At 48.1% G+C, this 22075-nt stretch overlaps 1 protein-coding gene across 1 annotated transcript in view; it reads right to left on the bottom strand.

The window, feature by feature from the left end:
• entrep1 (endosomal transmembrane epsin interactor 1) overlaps nucleotides 1-22075 on the bottom strand; it is a gene marked incomplete at its 5' end in the record, with an annotated part of 57281 nt that overhangs the window by 7895 nt on the left and 27311 nt on the right. The window contains 2 exons of the mRNA XM_085984172.1: nucleotides 3223-3381; nucleotides 17982-18051. Of these exons, the coding sequence (XP_085840298.1) occupies nucleotides 3223-3381; nucleotides 17982-18051 (229 nt within the window). The remainder of the gene's footprint in view (nucleotides 1-3222; nucleotides 3382-17981; nucleotides 18052-22075) is intronic.

Here is a 22075-nt window from a genome sequence, read left to right on the forward strand (position 1 = left end):
AAATTCTCATCCTCGTTTTCAAATCACCTCCATGGCCTCACCCCTCCCTATCTCTGTAACCTCCTCCAGAACTACAATCCTCCGAGATCCCTGCGCTTCTCCAATTCTGCCCTTTTGTACATCCCCCCACTTCCTTTGCCCCACCATTGGTAGCCATGCCTTCAGCTGCTAGACCCTACTTTCTGGAATTTTCTCCCTAAACATCTCCACCTCTACAACTCCCTCTCCTCATTTAAGGCACTCCTTAAAACCCACTTCTTTGACCCCAAGCTTTTAGTCACCCCTCTTTAGATCTCCTTTGGTTTGGCATCCATTTTTAGTCTGATTTACACTTCTGTGAAGCATCTTGGGATGTCTTTCTAGACAAGGCGCTATAAGTTGTTGTTGATTGATGGGCTGACAATAGTTCCACTTAGCTAATTAAAACTAATGATCAGTTTCACAACATCTCAAAATAAATATGGATAAAGAAGGCCATCTTTGTTCATCCAATCAGAAAGACCCAACATTCCCCGCATTGCTGCATATAAATCATTCTTAAATAATTCCAGGGGTTTGCCCCCCTAACTCTTTCTGGGAGTCCACTCCATACATTGATCACTGTGTGATGACAAACTACCTGAGATCTGTAGTGTATGTACCTTTAAGAGAGAACTACTTTTACAGCTCCTGTATACTGTAGTACCGGCAGTGACCACACCTGTATATAAGCCCTGAGCAGGCATCTGTACTGTTAGTTTTTAGACTACCCTCATCCAGTAAACACCTGTTGATTGTTGATCTGCAGTCTCCGTCTATTTATTGAAGAACACCATACCTTAAGATTCACGGATTTAATAAGATCCATCTTAAATTTACCTTTTATTAGTTTGAACCTGTGCCCCCTTGTCCTACTCTAATGATTTAACTTAGAGTAGTATTCTCAATTGAACTTTTACACAGAATTGCATAGAATTTACAGGACAGAAACAGGCCATTCAGCCAAAGTGGTCTATGCCGGTATTTATGCTCCACACGAGCCTCCTCCCACCCTACTTCAGCTCACCCTATCAACATCTCCTTCTATTCCTTTCTCTCTCATGTGTTTATCTAGCTTCCCCTTAAATGCATCTAAGCTATTCACCTCAACCACTCCCTGTGGTAGCGAGTTCCACATTCTCACCACTCTCTGGGTAGTTTCCCCTGAATTCCCTATTGGATTTATTATCTTATATTTATGGCCCCTAGTTTTGGTCTCCCCTCCCCACAGATGGAAACATCTTCTCTACATCTACCCTATCGAACCCTTTCATAATCATAAAAGACCTCTATCAGGTCATCATCTTCATAATCACATTATCAAACCAAAGAAAACAAACATTGTAATAACTGTAATGATATCAGCAAATAGTGATGATATTTGTCTGTGTTTGATTACTTATGCCTTACAGCATATTTGTCTGTGTTTTTGATTACTTGTGCCTGACCAGCAGAGGTCATGTGAGAGACAAGCAGTCCAGAGGAGTTTTACTTTCAGTTTCATTCTAGATGCATCACAGCATAGTGTGTTCTGTAAAAAGCTGTAGAAAGTCTTGAACAAGACTTTAGATTAAACAACATTCTCTTTCAGAAATGAGTCTTTATTGAACCCAAAAAGAAATCAAAACAATAACTTAATTGGATTTATTAGTGACTATCTTAAATTTTTGACCTCTAACTGTACCTTTAACGATCTTACCTGCCTCCATAAGATCATCTCTCAGAGGCCTCCTTTCTAGATTGGAAAGCCCAGGTCTCTTCAGGCTTTCCTCATATCTCGGACCTCTGACACTAGGGATCAGCCTCTGGGCGCTACTGTGCACTGCCTCCAGAAGTTGAATATCTCCCTTGTTTCTTGGTGATCAGACACAGTAATCAGGGTGCAGTCTGATCTGGACATTGTACACTTTGATCATACTTGCAGCAGCGTGGTTGGTCTTAGGAACATTGTTAAAGAGACACTCTGCCAAAACTTTAACCCCAAACTTTAATTAATGGACAGAAAATCTTGTGGGGGGCCTCCTCAACTCCCCATCCGAATTCCTGATCTGTGCTCCCGATGTTCTGATGTTGAGTTGCTGTGATCTGGAATGCGCTGCTTGAAAGGACGGTGGAAGCAGATTCAATAGTAACTTTCAAAAGGGAATTAGATAAATACTTGAAAAGGAGAAAATTTCAGGGGCTATGGGGAAAGGACAGGGAAGAGTAGGACTAATTGGATAGCTCTTTCAAAGAGCCATCACAGGCACAATGGGCTGAATGGCCCCCTTCTGTGCTGTCTGATTCTACGATTCTATGTGAAAAGCTCTTCAGCAGGGGCTCACAATTTTTAAAAAGTGAATCAATTCCCATTTAGCAGAAAAAACCCAAAATCAGAAGCTGCTGTGTCACAGTGAGACAATAATTAATAAATACAATGTGAAGCTGAGCTTCTTCCTGTTATAAACAGTAGTGCGAGGGATCAGTGTTTGTGAATAAACTGTGGTTGTATGAAACAAGTCTACGGGCAATTTCAGCAAAATCAGGGCAACATTGGATGTGGGATAACAGCTCCAGGTCCTTAAATTACATAGAATTAAACCGAATCTACAGCACAGAATCAGGCCATTGGGCACAACTGCTCCATGCTGGAGTTTATGCTCCACATGAGCCTCCTCCCACCCCTCTATCTAACCCCATCACTATATCCTTCTATTCCTTTCTCTCTCGTGTACTTATTTAGCTTCCCCTTAAATGAATCCAAGTTATTCACCTCAACCACTCCATCTGGTAGCGAATTCCACATTCTCACTACTCTCCGAGTAAAGAAGTTTCTCCTGAATTCCTTATTGGATTTATTAGTGACTATCTTATATTTACGGCCCCTAGTTTTGGTCTCCTCCCACAAGTGGAAACATCTTCTCTACGTCTACCCTATCGAACCTCTTCATAATTTTAAAGATCTCCATCAGGTCACCCCTCAGTCTTCTCTTTTCTAGAGAAAAGAGCCCCAGCCTGTTCATTCTATCCTGGTAGGTATAACCTCTGTTTTGATATCATTCTTGTAAATCTTCTTTTCACCTTCTCCAGTGCTTCTATATCATTTTTGTAATATGGAGACCAGAACTGTCCACAGTACTCCAAGTGTGGTCTAACCAAGGTTCTACAACGTTCTACAATGTTCAAAGCACAAGGAACTCCTCTCTCTCCCGCTCCATTTGTTACCTTCTATAACTAGTTCTTGGAGCAATGGGTCACTGCTTGATCTCCTCAGACCCGACCTGCTCGACTTCCTGCATCCTGTTTCAGAGCTCCTGCTTCGGGGCGGGTGCACAATGCACAGCTGCAGTGGATCACTGAGGGAGCAACTCGGAGGATTGTTGTCTGCAAAGTAACGCAAGAAATAATCACTTTGTATATCTAAAGCAGTAACTCCAGACACACTGCTCCCTCTAGTCATTGTCAACTGTGGCTCAGTCTAGCCCTCTGAGTCAGAAGATCATGGGATTCAAGGCCCGCTCCAGTGACTTAAAGACATAAACCAGGCTGACACACCCAGTGCAGTACTGAGGGAGCACTGCACTGTCCAAGGTGCCGTCTTTCAGGTGAGACGTTAAACTGAGGCTGTGTCTGCCCTCTTGGGTGGATGTAAAAGATCCCATGGCCACTATTGCGAAGAAGAGCAGGAGAATTTTCTCCGTGCCCTGGCTCAATATTTATACCTCAACTAACATCACTAAAACAAATCATCTGGCCATTTATCTCATTGCTGTTTTTGGGTTCTTGCTGTGCGCAAATTGACTGCTGCGTTATCTATATTATTACAACAGTGACTACACTTTTGGGACGTCCTGAGATCGTGAAAGGTGTTGAATCCGTGATTCTTAAAGTATGATGTTTTCCAATAACTAGACGGAGGCTGTAAATTAACAATCAACAGGTGTTTACTGGAGGAGGGTAGTCTAAAGACTAACAGTACAGAGGCATGCTCAAGGCTTATATACAGGTGTGGTTACAGCCAGTACTACAGTATACAGGAGCTGTAAAAGTAGTTCTCTCTTAAAGGTACATACACTACAATTCCTCCCCTTTTAGATTAACAGTACACATAACATTCAAATAACAGTTAACACTTTAACATGCACATTAAACTGAAATAGTCCATTTATAGATTCAGTCTTTGGGGCGGCTTCCTGATCCTTTCTGGATAGCGCCTTTCCTGAGGTTCTTGTTCTTGGTGCGGAGGCGATTCTGGCCCCCTTTCGTCGGTTAGTTCATCAGGTTCCGCTGCTACTGTTTCTGAGGTAGATGCTACCGGTATTGTAGTGTATGTACCCGTCTACCCTTAAGGAAATTATTGTATGTAACCGTTCACCTTTAAGGGAACTACTTTAAGTGTGGCACTACTTGTTTGGCTTCTGTATACTGTAGTACCGACAGTGACCACACCAGTATGTAAGTGTTGTGACAGGATAACTGGGGCAGATTCGCCCGGACCTTCGAATAGTAAAGACCTGTTTGTTGTTATTTCTGAAGTCTGTGTATTTATTAACTGCACAACCCACAGACCCTACAGTGGCGACGAGTCCGATCGTACCCTGCGGCAAGATTACCAAAGCAAGAAGAGCGTCGAAGAGAGGCAACCGCCCTCGTCGTGCTGCTGGGAAGAAAACACGAGGCTGCAGCAGGAGAAAGGTGGAAGACTTTAGCAACAAAAGCTTCCGTCTGCAACAGGCACTGACTACCCTTCTACCACGGTACAGAGTGAGCCGATCAGCAGGGAACAAGGCGGCCGAAGAGACTGTGAGTAGGGGAAGGTGTAGAGAATATCCGGAGGATAAGGGCAGAGCACTCGACCTCGGTCGAGGGGGAGCTGAGCCGGTCAAAAGTCGGGTCCAACGGCGTCGGGTGACAGCCGGACCGCGATCGGCAGGAAAAATCCGGGCAGCGACCGCAGCCACGAAGCGCTGAGCCTGTGAGTAGGCGCGGGAAGAGAAACCCAGCCGCAGCCGGGGAGGGAAACACCGGTCTGCGAGAGGGCTGGGGAGGCGAACGGGAACCGTGCGGGTGAGAGCCGGGTGCGGAGAGAGAGACTGCGGGGAGCTAGTCCAGCGGCTGAGCTGTTCTCCACCAACGGGTTACTCAGAGCCGGCAAAACCGAACGTGCGGGAGTGGGAGAGAGACACAGCCAAAAACGGGGTGAGAGACTGCGCGAGAGCCAGTCCAGCGGCTGAACTGTCCTCCGTTAACGGGGTGTACCCAGCGCCGGTAGAGCCGTGCGGGCGGGAGGAGAAGACAGAGCCGAGTAGGGGGAGCTGTGCGAGAGCCAGCCCAGCGGCTGAACCTGTCCGCTGCGGGGAAAGCGTACCCCTTCCACCAGGAAGAAACGCGGGAAGCCGCCATTAGGCGGAGGAGCCGACAGAAGCGGGAAACCGCCATTGAAGTGGGCGGGGAGAGAAAGGAAGAGCGGGAAACCGCCAAATTCGCGGGAAAAGCCGCCATCTTAGAAAAAAAAAATACATAAGAATTTAAAGAAATATTTGTGTTGTACCCAAAGAAAGGAAGATGCCTAAGCGTGGGGACAGCAACGATTTTAACTCCGAAATAGAAGACTGGCCCACGTACGTGGAACGTATTGAGATACATTGTAAGGCTAACAAAATAGCTAAGGAGGAAAAAGCTGTAACCTTACTTAACATGATGGGTGCGAAAACATTCGGGTTGTTGAAACATCTTCTCTCTCCAGCTAAACCGGCGGATCAGACTTTCGAGGATATAGTAGCGGTGCTGAAGGATCACTTGAACCCCACACCGTTGAAGCTGGCTGAACGATTCAGATTCTATGCGAGAACGCAGAAGAAAGACGAAAGCAACGCGGAATACTTGGTCGAACTGCGGAGGCTAGCGAAACACTGCCAGTTCGGAGGGAATCTGACAGAGGCACTGCGAGACAAGTTCGTATGTGGATTGTCCAAAGAAGGGACGCAAAAGCGACTACTGGAAGAGAACAACCTCACACTTGACAGGGCTGTCCTTATAGCCGCATCATACGAAGCCGCAGCAAAAGGAACGGCGGTAATGCAGCGGAAGGCGGTGGCACTAGGGGTGGACCACATCACCTCGAGGACTACGAAATGCTATCGTTGTGGGAAGACAACACACGACCAGAAGCGTTGCTGGGGTAAAAACCAAGAATGCCGGAAATGTGGCAAGATCGGGCACATAGCTAAAGTGTGCCGGTCAGGAACGACGTACAACAATAACGAGTCCTCACAAAAATGGTACAGAAAGGTACAAGAGGCGACTAGGAAGAGTCTGAAGGAACAGAAGTCGGACTCACACTCCAAATGCAAAGGACTGGACAGTCTGAGAATCCACAACGTGAGCAATGAAGCTGACCGACAAACTATCTGGATAACGCTACAGATTGCAAAGGTCCAAGTAAAAATGGAAGTGGACACCGGATCGGCATTGACGGTCATGAATAAGCATGACTATAAGAAATTTTTCAAGCATATTCCACTACGGGATACGGAACTAGTACTACAGACATACACGGGGCACAAAGTATTCCCCATCGGAATGATAGAAGTCAAGGTGAGATACAAGGATAAAGATCATCACCGGTTGGACCTGTATGTATTGCCTGAGGGAGGACCACCACTTCTGGGACGGGAGTGGATCCGAAAAATAAAATTGGACTGGCAGTCCCTAAACACCATGACGGTGGATTCCGAAAAAGAGGATGTCAAACCTGAACGGTTGTCCAGAATATTGGACGAAGCTAAGGAGGTATTCCAGCAAGGACTGGGAACGCTGCGAGGTATTAAAGCAAAGGTTAAGATTGCAGAAAATGCAAGCCCAAAGTTTTTTAAGGCCAGATCAGTTCCTTACGCAATACGACCGGCTGTGGAGGCAGAACTGGAAGAACTTGAACGATCAGGGGTTCTGTCAAAAGTGGACTGGAGTGAGTGGGCCACGCCCATTGTTCCCGTCATGAAGTCCTCACCGAGTAATAAGCCTGGGGGACCGGGGAAGGTCCGTATCTGCGGAGATTTCAAGATTACTGTGAATCCGGTGCTTCACACGGTACAATACCCGCTTCCGCGGATTGAAGATATCTTTGCTTCGTTGGCTGGAGGGAAACATTTCACGAAAATAGATCTGGCTCAAGCATATCTACAGATGGAGGTCGAGGAAGAGTCACGCCAGTACCTCACCATCAACACTCACAGAGGCTTGTATCGCTACAATAGACTGGTCTTTGGGGTAGCTTCGGCGCCAGCAATTTGGCAGAGGGCCATGGAACAGGTGTTACAAGGAATTCCAAGCACGCAGTGCTACTTAGATGACATTTTAATCACGGGAAAAGATGAGGAAGAACACCTCACGAATTTGAAACTGGTACTCACCAGGTTGAAGGAGTATGGCCTTCGGGTTAATCGCAAGAAGTGTGAGTTCTTCCAAAAACGGATCTCATACTGCGGTCATGTCATTGACCGAGAGGGACTGCATAAGTCACCCGAAAAGATAGAAGCGGTTGTGAAGGCCCCCGCCCCAGGAAACGTATCACAGTTAAGATCATTCTTGGGGTTGATTAATTATTATCACAAGTTTCTGCCAAATTTATCCACGGTACTACATCCGCTGAATGACCTGTTGCGGAAAGAAACACCATGGAAGTGGAGTGAGGAATGCAAAAAGGCTTTTCGCAGAAGCAAGGAGTTGATTACCTCTGAAGAAGTGTTGGCTCATTTCAACCCAGCATTACCCCTTCGTCTAGCTTGCGATGCTTCCCCGTACGGAATTGGGGCAGTACTCTCGCATAGGCTACCAAATGGCTCGGAAAGGCCAGTGGCTTTCGCGTCCCGATCATTGACACCCGCGGAGCGAAATTACGCCCAAATAGATAGGGAGGCCCTCAGTCTTGTGTGGGGCGTGAAGAAATTCAACTATTACCTACAATGTAAAAAGTTCACATTGCTGACAGACCACCAGCCGTTGGTGTCCATATTCAACCCAAATAAGGCCGTTTCCACCATGACAGCACAAAGGTTACAAAGGTGGTCCGTGTTACTTGGGGCACACCAATACGAAATTGAGTACAAAAGGTCTAAACAGCATGGAAATGCTGATGGGTTGTCACGCTTGCCATTGCCGATGGTAGAAGAAGCGAGTATAGTGGACCCAGTAGAGTTGTTCCACTCATCCATAGTGGAGTGTCTACCGATAACAAACTCAATGATTGAGAATGAGACAAGGAATGACCCGACTCTTTCACGAGTCTATGATGTAACGGTGGAGGGATGGCCAGCACAGAGCGAACCAACACTGCAAGCATTTGCACAGAGGAAAGAACAACTGTCAGTGTGTCGAGGAACCCTGATGTGTGGATCTAGAGTGGTGATTCCACCCAAACTCCAAAAGAAGGTGCTAAAGGAGCTGCACGAAGGACATCTGGGGGGAGTAAAGATGAAAAATCTAGCAAGAGCGTTTGTGTGGTGGCCAGGCATTGATAGAGACATAGAGGAGATCACGAAGAACTGCCTAGGATGTCAGAGGGTTCAGAGTGCGCCACCACAGGCTCCTCTGCACCCATGGGAGTGGCCCTCATCTCCCTGGCAAAGAGTACACATCGACTTTGCTGGTCCATTTACGGACTCGATGTTCCTAATAACGGTAGATGCCCACTCCAAGTGGCCAGAAGTAATTAAGATGACCACCACCACGACGGAAAAAACCATCACGGTGTTAAGGACTATGTTTGCTCGGAATGGCCTGCCAGAACAGATCTGTTCTGACAATGGACCGCAATTTGTATCTGAGGAATTTAAGAAATTCTTAAAGAGCAATGGGGTTAAACATTACACGTCAGCCCCATACCATCCCGCCTCCAATGGATTGGCTGAAAGGTTTGTCCAGACCTTCAAGAAGGCCGTAAAGGCCATGAGTAATGAAGACATAAGTTTACAGCATAAGGTGGATAGTTTTTTGTTGGCATACCGAAATGCAACCCATGCGGTCACAAATCAAACTCCCGCGATGATGTTTTGTAATAGACGCCTACGATGTCGGCTGGATTTACTCAAACCAAACGTCAGAAGGGACGTAGAGAACCGGCAATTCCAGGGCATGAACGAAAGGGCCACTAGATCCTTCCAGACCGGTCAACGAGTTTTGGCCCGGGACTATCGTACTGAGAAATGGCAGCCTGGAACGATTGGAAAAAGGCTAGGCCCGTTGATGTACACTGTGGACATTGGAGACAATATAATAAGGCGCCATGTTGACCAGATCATAGGGTCCGCCACAAATGGGCCCCCGACTTCACCACCTTACCCGGATAAGGTTGAGACTGAGTTACCCAGAACACCTACGTCCGATCTGGTAGTTCTGGAGTCAGAGGAACCTGACACTGTGCTTCGAGCCGATTCAACTTTACCAGAAACACCTACTAGCCCGCTTGGAATGACGACACCACTGCAGCGTTACCCGGACAGAATCCGGAAACCTCCCGAAAGACTGAATCTATGAACTGTCTCAAATAAATCTGTATATATATATGTGATAATGCATGTCCACTATGGACTCAGTATGTTGAAAGCTAAAAAGGGAGGATTGTAGTGTATGTACCCGTCTACCCTTAAGGAAATTATTGTATGTAACCGTTCACCTTTAAGGGAACTACTTTAAGTGTGGCACTACTTGTTTGGCTTCTGTATACTGTAGTACCGACAGTGACCACACCAGTATATAAGTGTTGTGACAGGATAACTGGGGCAGATTCGCCCGGACCTTCGAATAGTAAAGACCTGTTTGTTGTTATTTCTGAAGTCTGTGTATTTATTAACTGCACAACCCACAGACCTTACAGGTATGTCGGGTTCATCCCCAGGTACGCGAGACATGGGGTTGACTCGTTCCTGTGACGCTAGGATCTGGTCGACGTGGCGTCTCACAATGTTCTCCCCGACATCCACTGTGTACATTAATGGCCCCTGCCGTGTGCATATCGTTCCGGGTTGCCATTTCTCTGTTCGGTAGTCGCGGGCCAAGACTGGTTGTCCTACATTGAAGCTCCTTGTCGGCTTTTCATTGATGTGCTGGAATTGCTTATCCTCAACATTTCTTCACACATTTGGTCTGAGCAAATCCAGACGAGTTCTCAACCTTCGGTTAAAGAACATCATGGCCGGGGTCTGGTTGGTAACTGCATGTGTCGCATTTCTGTAGGCTAACAGGAAATTGTCCACCTTATGCTGCAGTGGAATTTCATCATCGCACATGGCCCTTATTGCCTTTTTAAAGGTTTGTACGAACCTCTCAGCCAATCCATTTGTGGCTGGATGATACGGGGCGGATGTGTAACGCCTTACCCCATTCCTTCTCATAAATTTCCAAAACTCTTCGGACACAAACTGTGGTCCGTTATCAGAGCAAATCTGCTCTGGCAAGCCGTTCCTGGCAAATATGGTCCGTAGGACTGCAATCGTTTTCTCTGTAGTGGTGGAGGACATTTTGATCACCTCAGGCCATTTCGAGTGCGCATCCACTGCTATTAAGAACATTGAGTCCATGAATGGACCAGCAAAATCAATATGCACCCGTTGCCATGGAGAGGAGGGCCACTCCCATGGGTGTAGAGGGGCATGTGGTGGTGCATTTTGGACCTTCTGGCATCCTGAGCAGCTCTTTGTTAGGTCCTCGATTTGTTGATCAATCCCCGGCCACCACACATAAGCCCTAGCAAGGCTTTTCATTTTCACCCCTCCCAGATGGTCTTTGTGAAGCTCATTGAGCACTCTCTCCCTTAACTTGGGTGGAATTACCACTCGGGATCCACACATCACTGTCCCCTGGCATACTGACAGCTGTTCTCTTCTGGATGAGAATGCTGGCAACAGTGAGTCGCCATGTGTTGGCCATCCCTTCACCGTCAAATCATATACCCGAGACAGTGTCGGATCATTGCGGGTCTCCTTCTCTATATCTGCGTTAGTTACTGGCAATCGTTCAATTATCGACGAATAAAATATTTCGATAGGGTCCACTGCTGGTGCTTCCTCCACAGTAGGCAGTGGCAGGCGTGATAGCCCATCAGCGTTTCCATGCTGTTTCGTGCCCTTATACTCTATTTCATATTGGTTCGCCCCTAGAAAAAGGGACCATCTTTGTAGCCATTGTGCAGTCATCACCAGAACGCCCTTCTTTGGATTAAAGATGGAGACAAGTGGTTGGTGGTCAGTCAGCAAGGTGAACTTCTGCCCATGCAGATAGTGGTTGAATTTTTTTACTCCCCATACTAGGCTGAGGGCCTCCCTGTCGATCTGGGCATAGTTGCGCTCGGCTGAGGTTAGTGACCGAGACACAAAGGCTACTGGCCTCTCCAACCCGTCTGGGAATTTGTGCTACAGCACCGCTCCAATACCATAGGGTGATGCATCACACGCCAACCGAATTGGTAGTGCTGGGTTGAAATGGGCCAACACCTCTTTTGATGTGATCAATTCTTTGCACTTCTGGAAAGCTCGTTTACATTCGTCATTCCACTTCCATGGTACTCCCGTTTGCAGTAGGGTGTTCAGTGGGTGTAATACTGTAGACAAATTTGGTAAGAACTTATGGTAGTAGTTCACCAGCCCGAGGAACGACCTCAGCTGTGACACATTTTCCGGTGCTGGAGCCTTGACTACTGCCTCTATCTTGTCAGGGGACTTATGTAACCCCTCTTCATCAATAACGTGGCCACAATACGAGATCTGCTTTTGGAAAAACTCGCACCTGTGGCGATTAGCTCGTAGCCCATATTCCTTTAATCTAGTGAGCACCTTCTCCAGGTTGGCAAGGTGATCACTGTCATTTTCGCCCGTGACCAGGATGTCATCCAAATAACACTGGGTCCCTGGAATCCCTTGCAGGACTTGATCCATTGCCCTTTGCCAAATAGCCGGAGCCGATGCTACCCCGAACACCAGCCGGTTGTATTGGTAGAGACCTTTATGAGTGTTGATCGTGAGGTATTGTTTCGAGGCTTCTTCTACCTCCATTTGCAGGTACGCCTGGGCTAGATCAATTTTGGTGAAGCGTTTACCTCCAGATAGCGAGGCGAAAATATCCTCAATCCGTGGAAGTGGATATTGTACTGTGTGAAGAACTGGGTTCACTGTCACCTTAAAATCCCCACAGATGCGGACCTTCTTTGGTTCCCCAGGCGTATTACTCAACGACCTCTTCATTACAGGAACGATGGGTGTAGCCCACTCGCTCCAGTCTACTTTGAACAGTACTCCTGAACGTTCCAACCCTTCCAGCTCTGCTTCAACGGCTGGTCGGATCGCATAAGGCACCGGTCTGGCCTTAAAAAACTTTGGCCTTGCATTTTCCTCTATTTTAATCGTCGCTGTTATGCCTTTTAGTGTTCCGAGTCCCTCCTGAAACACTTCTTGTGCGTCAGTTAGCATTTTTGACAGTCGTCCAGGTGTGACGTCGTCATCCTTTTTGGCCTCAACCTGCAGTGCCTGTATGGAATGCCAATCTAATTGTATCTTCCGGATCCATTCACGTCCTAGTAGTGGTGGTCCTCCATCTGGCAATACATATAGGTCCATTTTGGGTATTTCCTGGCCTTTGTATATCATGTTCACCCTTATTTTTCCTTTGGGGTAGACTTTTTACCCCGTGTACGTCTTCAAGACAATCTCTGTAGCTTTCAAGGGTATATGTGAAAATAGCCGCTTGTAGTCCCTTTGGTTTATGACTGTTAGGGCTGATCCTGTGTCCAATTCCATTTTCACTTGGACTCCGTCTATCTTGAGCGTGACCCAGATAGTCTGGTGATCCTCCATTTTGATTACCTTATGTAGTTTCAGACAACCCAGCTCCTTGCTTCTGGAGTCTGTATCACTTTTCTGTTCGTCTGAACTACTGTCCATCACCTTATGTACCTTTTTGTACTTCTCCTGTGGAGATTTCTTGCTGCTGGTTTTCTTCCCTGACCTGCAGACTCTTGCTATGTGTCCTGCTTTTCCACACTGTCTGCACACTTGGTCCTTGAACCAACAATCCTTCTGGTCGTGTGTTGTTCTGCCACAGCGATAACACTTCCCTGCTCCATATGACATTTCATTGGTGCCATATTCTTGCGGTCTCCGTTGTATCTCTGCAGCGCCCCGTGCGGCTGTTTCATGTGATACTGCCATGCTGAAAGCCTTGTCCAGCGTAAGATCCTTTTCTGATAGAAGCCTTTTCTGGGTTCCTTCACTTTGAAGCCCACACACAAACTTGTCCCTTAACGTATCTGCTAGTCCCAATCCAAACTGGCAGTGTTTCGATAGCTTGCGCAGTTCCGTTAAGTACTCAGCATTACTTTCGTCTTTGTGTTGGTTCCTTTTGTGGAACTTAAATCTTTCTGCTATCAGCAGCGGTGTGGGGTTTAAGTGGTCCTGTAGGATTTCCACTATGCTTTCGAAATTCTTATCCACTGGCTTCTCTGGGGTTATTAGGTTTCGCAGTAAGCCATGAGTTTTTGCACCCATGGAATTCAACAAAACCAGTGCTTTCCTAGCATCTGGCACTTCATTCGCCTTGCAGTGCACCTCAATGCGTTCCACATATGTCGCCCGATCTTCGACTTCATTGTCGAACGCAGTGATACTGCCACTCTTCGGCATCCCTGGGTGTGATAAAACTGTCTAAAATGGCGTCTCCCGCGCTCTCCCTTCTTCTCCGCTGGCACAAAATGGCGTCTCCCGCGCTTTCCTTTCTTCCCGCGCTCGCCCTTCTTCTCCGCTGCGTCTTTTAAAATGGCGTCTCCCGTGCTCTCCCTTCTTCTCTGCGGCTCAATGGCGTCTCCCGCGCTTCCTTTCTTTCCCCCGCGGACGCTGTTCAGCCCTTGAGCCCTGGCTGTGCTCTGCGCGTTCTCCTGTGCGCCTGTCTCATTGCCGCCGCTCGGTCCTGAACCCGGCTGCTGCTTTACCCTCTCTCTCTTTTTGTTTTCCGTCGACGCCGCTCGGTTTTCAACCCCCGGCTGCGCCCTGCGCGCTTCACCCTCTCTCTTACCCTGTCGACGCTGCTCGGCCTTTTCTGTGCCGTCGGTCGGCTCCAGCCGCCGCTGTCCGGGAAGGGTCTGCGCTGTACCTGTTGCCAGTCTGTTGCTGGATCGTCGTGGCTGGAGAACCAAGCCCAGCTCTCAACAGCCTCCCCTGCGATGTTCACTCTCTGCTGGATGACTGGGCGGTTGCTCGTGGTCGACGCCCATGCTTCTGGCCTCGACTTTCTTCCACCGTCCTCCCGGAGCGAATCCTTGAAAGGAAATGCAGAGTTGCAGGTAGATTCGAATCGACCTCGTCGCCACTGTTGAATCCGTGATTCTTAAAGTATGATGTTTTCCAATAACTAGACGGAGGCTGTAAATTAACAATCAACAGGTGTTTACTGGAGGAGGGTAGTCTAAAGACTAACAGAACAGAGGCATGCTCAAGGCTTATATACAGGTGTGGTTACTGCCGGTACTACAGTATACAGGAGCTGTAAAAGTAGTTCTCTCTTAAAGGTACATACACTACAAAAGGCGTTATCATGAAGAAGGACCAGAGGATAAGCTGAGCATTTTGTTGCCCAGGGCTTGCGGGAGGAAAAAGACCTGCATTTATATAGCATCTTTCACGACCACCGGACGTCCCAAAGCGCTTTACAGCCAATGAAGTACCTTTTGAAATGTAGTCACTGTTGTAATGTTGGAAATGCAGCAGCCAATTTGCGCACAGCAAGCTCCCACAAACAGCAATGCGATAATGACCCGATCATCTGTTTTTATGATATTGATTGAGGAATAAATATTGGCCGGGACACCGGGGATAACTCTGCTGCTCTTCTTTGAAATAGTGCCACGGGATCTTTTACATCCACCTGAGAGAGCAGACGGGGCCTCGGTTTAATGTCTCATCTGAAATATGGCACCTCCGACAGTGCAGCACTCCCTCAGCACTGCACTGGAGTGTCGGCCTAGATTTTGTTGTGCTCAAGTCTCTGGAGTGGGGACTTGACCCCACCACCTTCTGACTCAGGGTGCTCCAACTGAGCCACTGGAATTGCTGCACAGAAACAGGCCATTCGGCTCAACAGGTCCGTGCCGGTGCTCCGCGTGAGCCTCCTCCCACCCACCTTCATTAAACCCCATCATGGTAGTTTTAATGGTAGATGCTCGCTTTTTATGGGGCCTGCAATCACAGGTAGTTAACAGGCAGATAAGAGGATTATCCCCATTTTACTCACACAAGTGCGGGCTTCCTGAAGGCTGCGAACCCCGCCAGGGTCACCAAGGCGAGCAGTGTGTCTGCGGGGTGCAAAAGTGCGCTGTGAAGGTAAGTGATGGGTGCAAGTGTGGAGAAGTGAGTGTGTGAGGTGAGTGAAAAAGTGTTAGAAAAAGTTTACTTACCTTTGTTTCTTCCTGCAGGCTTCAATCGTTGGGGATGCGGAGAGTCTCGCATCTCCGCGGTAGAGATGACAGATGGCTGCTGCATTCTCCAATGCAACAACCATCTAATTTCTGCTAAAGAAAGAGGTTTGACGAGTCTTGAAAGAGAATGTCAGTGTTTGACAGCTTCACAGAGCTGTCAAACGATGACAATTCATCTGTGACAGATGAAACGCCATACACTGACGTTCTCCGTAACCGGCTTCCCCTTAATTGGTCTGCTAAGTCCGCTAGGCGGGCTTAACAAGGTCAATCAAGGCAAAATAGCGTGGGTTGGCCAGAAGTCGATGGAGGCGGACTAAAACCCGACAAGTGGGAGTCCCGCCTCCAAAAGCTCCCCATTGGCAAAATCCAGCCCCAAGTGAGTGTCAGCATCTGCCATGGTTTGTGCGGATGCAGTTTAGGGTTGCCCATAAGCTTCATGGAAGATCGAAGCCAGGGATCGTCCGTGTCGGGTCTTTCATGAGGTGTTTGTTTGTGACTTCATGTGAACTCCATTCGGCTTTCCAAGCATCACCAAGGTTGAAGTCGCATTGTTGAAGGTTAACTGCGTGGGTCCAAAAGGGCACAACTAGTGAAAGCCAAGGGTTTAGCCGAGCCGTAGAGATGGGGAAATTGCGAGATTCAATCCGCAGCCTGTGATGTATCAGCTGACCACAGCTGAGCCGATGATGACCTCATCCCAAATAGCCTGTTGTCCCTTGCAGTCGGAGCTCCCATGAAGAATACATCCCTTCAGCATGGGACTTGGAGAGTGCTACCTACCCTTGGAGTTATGCCCTAGCACGGAGTCAACAGCTTTAAGGATGGAAGGGAGAGGAAAATGGCAGGAAAAGGACAGAGGGAAAGCAACTAAAAGTAAAAAATCAAAATGTTAAAAGTATGTCAAACTGGTGAAATTAAACTGACTTTTTAAATTATAGACCTATAATGGTATTCATTATTGCGACATGTGTTAGTTTAGCAACCATATAGCTATTGTACAGAAGAATTTGCTATGTAGAATCATACAGCACAGAATGAGGCCATTCGGCCCATCATGCTGGTGCCGGCTCTTTGAAAGAGCTCTCCAATTAGTCCCACTCACCTGCTCTTTCCCTATAGCCCTGCAATTTTTTATTTTTTCAAGTATTTATCCAATTCCCTTTTTGAAAGTTACTATTGAATCTGCTTCCACCGCCCTTTCAGGCAGAACATTCCAGATCATAACAACTCGCTGCGTAAAAAAAATTCTCATCTATATTCGTAGCATGTGCAGTGTCGGTTGAGGAATAAGAGCTGATCCTGTTAAGTATAAAGGGGCAAGGCACTCAGCATGGTTAGAAATACTGAGAGGTAAAAGTTGGTTGGTATCTAACACTTTTTGTTGAGGGGGTGTTGAGTGGGGAGAGGGTAGGAATTCAACAAACGGCTGCAAAAAAACACAGGCATGGCCAACAATTTGCCCTGTGTGGCTTTGTGCCAGTTACATCCTGAAGCCAAAGTCTTTGAAGAGTTCCCATGGCCCTCCGTGGTCCAACTGTGTTTACTGACGTTAGAAGTAGGGTTGCCAACCCTCCAGGATTGGCCTGGAGTCTCCAGGAATTGAAGATTAATCTCCAGGACTCTGCTGCAAGTAAAAACCCGGGAGAAAAATCATCGAGGCATTAAAAAAACAAAATTTTTGAACACTATTAATTATAAAAATATCGGACATGGGGGGAAAAAGGCTGTTTTACTGACAGTCGAGACTCATCCAATCAGGTGTTGAAGACTCTATTCGCTTTCTGATTGGCCATGGGAAGGTGGGGAGCTGCGAAGATGGACGTGTCGGGCGACCAATGGTGAGAGTGTTGGGGGCGGGGCAGTTGGAGGCAGGAGGTCATAGAAACATAGACAGAGAAGATAGGAGCAGGAGTAGGCCATTCAGCCCCTCGAGCCTGTGCCGCCATTTAATGAGATCATGGCTGATCATCCAAATTCAGTACCCTGTCCCTGCTTTCTCCTCATATCCCTTGATCCCTTTAGCCTTAAGAAATATATCTAACTCCTTCTTGAATATATTTAATGAATTGGCCTCAACGGCCTTCTGTGGTGGAGAATTCCACAGGTTCACCACTCTGGGTGAAGAAATTCCTCCTCATCTCTGTCCTAAATGGCTTACCCCTTATCTTTAGACTGTGACCCCTGGTTCTGGACTCCCCCGCCATCGGGAACATCCTTCCTGCATCTAGTCTGTCTAGTCCTGTTAGAATTTTATAAGTTTCAATGAGATCCCCTCTCATTCTTCTAAACTCCAGCGAGTATAAGCCCAATCGACCCAATCTCTCCTCATACGTCATTCCTGCCATCCCAGGTATCAGCCTGGTGAATCTTCGCTGCACTCCCTCCACGGCAAGAACATCCTTCCTCAGATAAGGTGACCAAAACTGCACACATGTGATGAAACCTCCAGGAATATGCCAAACTAGAGTTGGCAACCCTAGGTAGGGCAGAGGCCAGAATTATGCGCTGTTACCACTGCCTTTACCATCAGATGTTGTACACGATGTTCTTTCAGGCGCTCCATCGATTACCTCTGCGACCAGCAAGCTCGAACCCTGACAACACAAAACTGTCAAGTTAAAATAGAATATATTCGAGGTGCTTTGTAATTTCAAAATGATTTTTAAAATCATGGGAGATTCTCTCATGGCTAATTCACATGTTGAAAGGGATGTAAACAAATAGTGTAAGCTGAGGCTCAGTGGGTAGCACTATCGCCTCTGAGTCAGAAGGTCGTGTGTTCGAGCCCCACTCCAGGGACTTGAGCACAAAAATCCAGGCTAACACTCCCAGTGCAGTACTGAGGGAGTACTGCACTGTCGGAGGTGGCATCTTTCTAAGACATCTGCCCTCTCGGGTGGACATAAAAGATCCCCTGTGCACTATGTCAAAGAAGAGCAGGGGAGTTCTCTTCCTGGCCAATATTTATCCCTCAATCAACATTTCTAAAAAAACAGATGATCTGGTCATCATCACATTGCTGTTTGTGGGAGCTTGCTGTGCGCAAATTGGCTGCCGCGTTTTCTACATTACAACAGTGACTACACTTCAAAAAAAGTACTTAATTGGCTATAAAGCGCTTTGGGACGTCCTGAGGATGTGAAAGGCGCTGTATAAATACAAGTCTTCTTTCTTTTAAAGGCGTTAGATTGCAGCATCAACAAGCCTTGACAAGTAGAGCTAGGATACAGACCTACAGCTGCAATTTTCCACCGAAATTTCAGAAAATATACAAAGAAAAGGCCAGGATGTTTAGTAGGGCATCACAGACCACATATTGTCCACCTTTAAGTGTGCAGTTTCAGAGGATCAATGCACAAGCATTTAATATTTAATATTGTTCAACAAATTTAAAAGAATTTATAATCCTGGGTACAACACTTAGTCGATGTGACTGTGATTTAAAGTGTACCAGATTTAGTTCAAATTAGGATAACAATTTCTCTGTGATGTAAATATTTGCAGGGCTATGGGGAAAGAGCAGGTGAGTGGGATTAATTGGACGCCCAATTGGACGTTGGGCTGAATGGCCTCCTTCTGTGCTGTATGATCCTAGGATTTTTACAGCATGGGTAAATGAGAAAACAAATATAATTTGTTTCGAAATTACTGGTGGTTTTAATATTATTGACTTCAATGGATATAAAAATCGGGAGAAACGTAAAACGGGCTGCTCATTCACTGTCCCCTGTCTTACACACAACTTGCATTTATATAGCACCTTTAACACAGCAGCCTTATCAGACAAAAATTTGACCCTGAGCCACACCTGATATTAGGACAGGTGACCAAAAGCTTGGTCAAAGAGGTAGGTTTTATGGAGTGTCTTAAAGGAGGAGAGGTGGAGAGGTTGAGGGAGGGAATTCCAGAGCTTAGGGCACGGGCAGTCGAAGGCACGGCCGCCAATGGTGGAACGATTAAAATCGGGGGTATTGCACAAAGTCAAAATGACCCGCCATTGTCTCACAAAGTCCTTTAAGCGAGCAATGAAATCAGGATTACATACATCCTTGTGGATTTCACTGGCTGTCCTTGTCCTCAGGAGATTTGCTTGTAAAGGAAGAATAACATCTGTATGTTAGAACTTGTCGATAGTGCATCTCCGGCCCCTTTTGTTATTGACTGCAACAATCTTTTATTTTTTAGCTCTCTGCCCTCAAGGACTATCTGTCACATCACATGCAATTGTTTCAACTACATTAAGTTACAGCTTTAAAGACCTCTAGGAGTTTCTTCGGGGCTGCTTATGCTCGCTCCCCCTTCGTAACTGCGCCACAAGTGAGGCAGAAACTGCGGCCTAGAAATTAGACGCCGCAGTTTCACATTTTACAGACGTAAAACCGGCGCCAAACCATCCAATATGGCGTGCACGCATGCAGTCCATGCCTGAAGTGCGCCACCCACCACATTGATATCGGCATTGAAACAGGCTGTTTCAGCTAGGGCTACCAACGCTGGCTGGATGTAACATGGAGGTTTCATCACATGACCTCCTCTCCCACTCCCCCCCACTCCCACTCCCCCTCTCCCTCCCCCACTCCCCCTCCCTCTTTCCCACTCTCCCTCCCCCTCTCCCCTCTACCCCTCCCCCCACTCCCTCTCCCCACTCCCCCTCCCCCTCCCCCCCACTCCCACCACTGCCCACTCCCCTTCTCCCACTCCCTCTCCCACTCCCCCCACTCCCCACTCCCCCAATTCCCCCACTCCCACTCCCCCCCAGTTCCCCTCCCCCACTCCCCCCACCCCCCCCACTCCACCTCCCCCACCTCTCACTTCCCCTCCCCCCCTTCCCCTCCCCACTCCCCCTCCCCCCTTCCCCTCCCCCCTTCCCTCACTTCCCTCCCCACTCCCCCTCCTCTCTATCCCCTCCCCCTTCCCCTCCCCCACTCCCCCTCCTCTAACTTCCCCTCCCCACTCCCCCTCCTCTCACTTCTCCTCCCCCTTCCACTCCTCACTCCCCCTCCCCCCACTCCCCCTCCTCTCAATTCCCCTCCCCCCTCCCCACTCCCCCTCCTCTCAATTCCCCTCCCCCCTCCCCCACTCCCCCTCCTCTCACTTCCCCTCCCACCTTCCACTCCCCCTCCCCCACTCCCCCTCCTCCCCCTCCTCTCACTCCCCCTCCTCTCACTTCCCCTCCCCACCTCCCCCTCCTCTCACTTCCCCTCCCCCACTCCCCCTCCTCTCACTTCCCCTCCCCTTCCCCGCTCACCCCTCTTCCCCTCTCCCCCTCCCCCCTCCTCCACTCGCCCTCCCCCTCACTTCCCCCTCCCCTTCCCCTCCTCTCACTTCCCTCCCCTCCCCCTCCCCCTCCTCCTCTTCCCCTCCCCCACTCCCCTCCCCTACTCCTTCTCATCTCACTTCCCCTTCCCCCTCCCCCACCTCTCACTTCCCCTCCCCCCACCTCTCACTTCCCCTCCCCCCTCCCCACCTCTCACTTCCCCTCCCCCTCCCCCCACCTCTCACTTCCCCTCCCCCACTCCCCCTCCCCCTCCTCCTCCCCCACTCCCCCTCCTTCTCCCATTCCCCCCTTCCCCCCCTCTCACTTCCCCTCCCCTACTCCCCTCCCCCCCCTCTCACTTCCCCTCTGCCCCCACTCCACGCCTATGTCACTAATGACTACAGGCCAATCTTAGATCCCTTTGTGCAATACCACAAGGGATTGACCAGTAAAGCGAATAAAGCCTTAAAATAATGTGAGATTATTAACGTTTTTATAATTATTACTCACATCTACATTTTCGCCAATATGAGTGCAGACAGGGGTTTCGGCTCCACATGTGTCAGTGAGCTGCTATTCCAGACAATACATCAGGAAGTGCACATATGTGGCCTTGACTGATTCTGCACAGATACACACTTATTTCCTCCTGAGGGACTTTAATAAAGTTACTTAATAATAAAAGAAAGATTGTAACGCAGTGGGCAAATAGCCGTGTAAAAAAGAAAGAACTTTCATTTCTATAGCGCCTTTCACAACCTCAGATGTCCCCAAAGCGCTTTACAGCCAATGAAGTACTTTTGAAGTGTAGTCACTGTTGTAATGTAGGGAACAGGGCAGCCAATTTGCACACAGCAAGGCCCCACATTCAGCAATGTGATAACGACCAGATCATCTGTTTTTAGTGATGTTGATTGAGGGGTAAATACTATTTAGGAGACTGGGGAGAACTCCCCTGCTCTTCTTCAACATAATGGCCATGGGATCTTTTACGTCCACCTGAGCGGGCAGACAGGGCCTCGGTTTAATGTCTCATCCGAAAGACGGCACCTCCAACAGTGCAGCGCTCCCTCAGTACTGTACTGGGAGTGTCGACCTGATTTTTGTGCTCAGTTCTGTGGAATGGGACTCGGCGGCGAACGTGCTAAATGCTGAGCCACAATTGAGTCAACAGTTTCCCCACATAAATCAGGAGGAGCTCAGTTTTGATCCCTGCTCTATTCTCAGTTCTGTGATCTCGCAGTAATGTTGATAACGGCGATGGCTCAAGTTGAAGAGCTAGCACCGGCACGATGGGCCGAACAGCCATGGATCTATGGCGGTTCTATCACGGGTCTCTGTGTCCCACTGGACTGGAGAGA

Source organism: Somniosus microcephalus, chromosome 1 (assembly GCF_052327205.1).
Source record: "Somniosus microcephalus isolate GS21.2 chromosome 1, FLI_Smic_1.0, whole genome shotgun sequence".
Taxonomy (NCBI): Eukaryota; Metazoa; Chordata; class Chondrichthyes; order Squaliformes; family Somniosidae; genus Somniosus; species Somniosus microcephalus.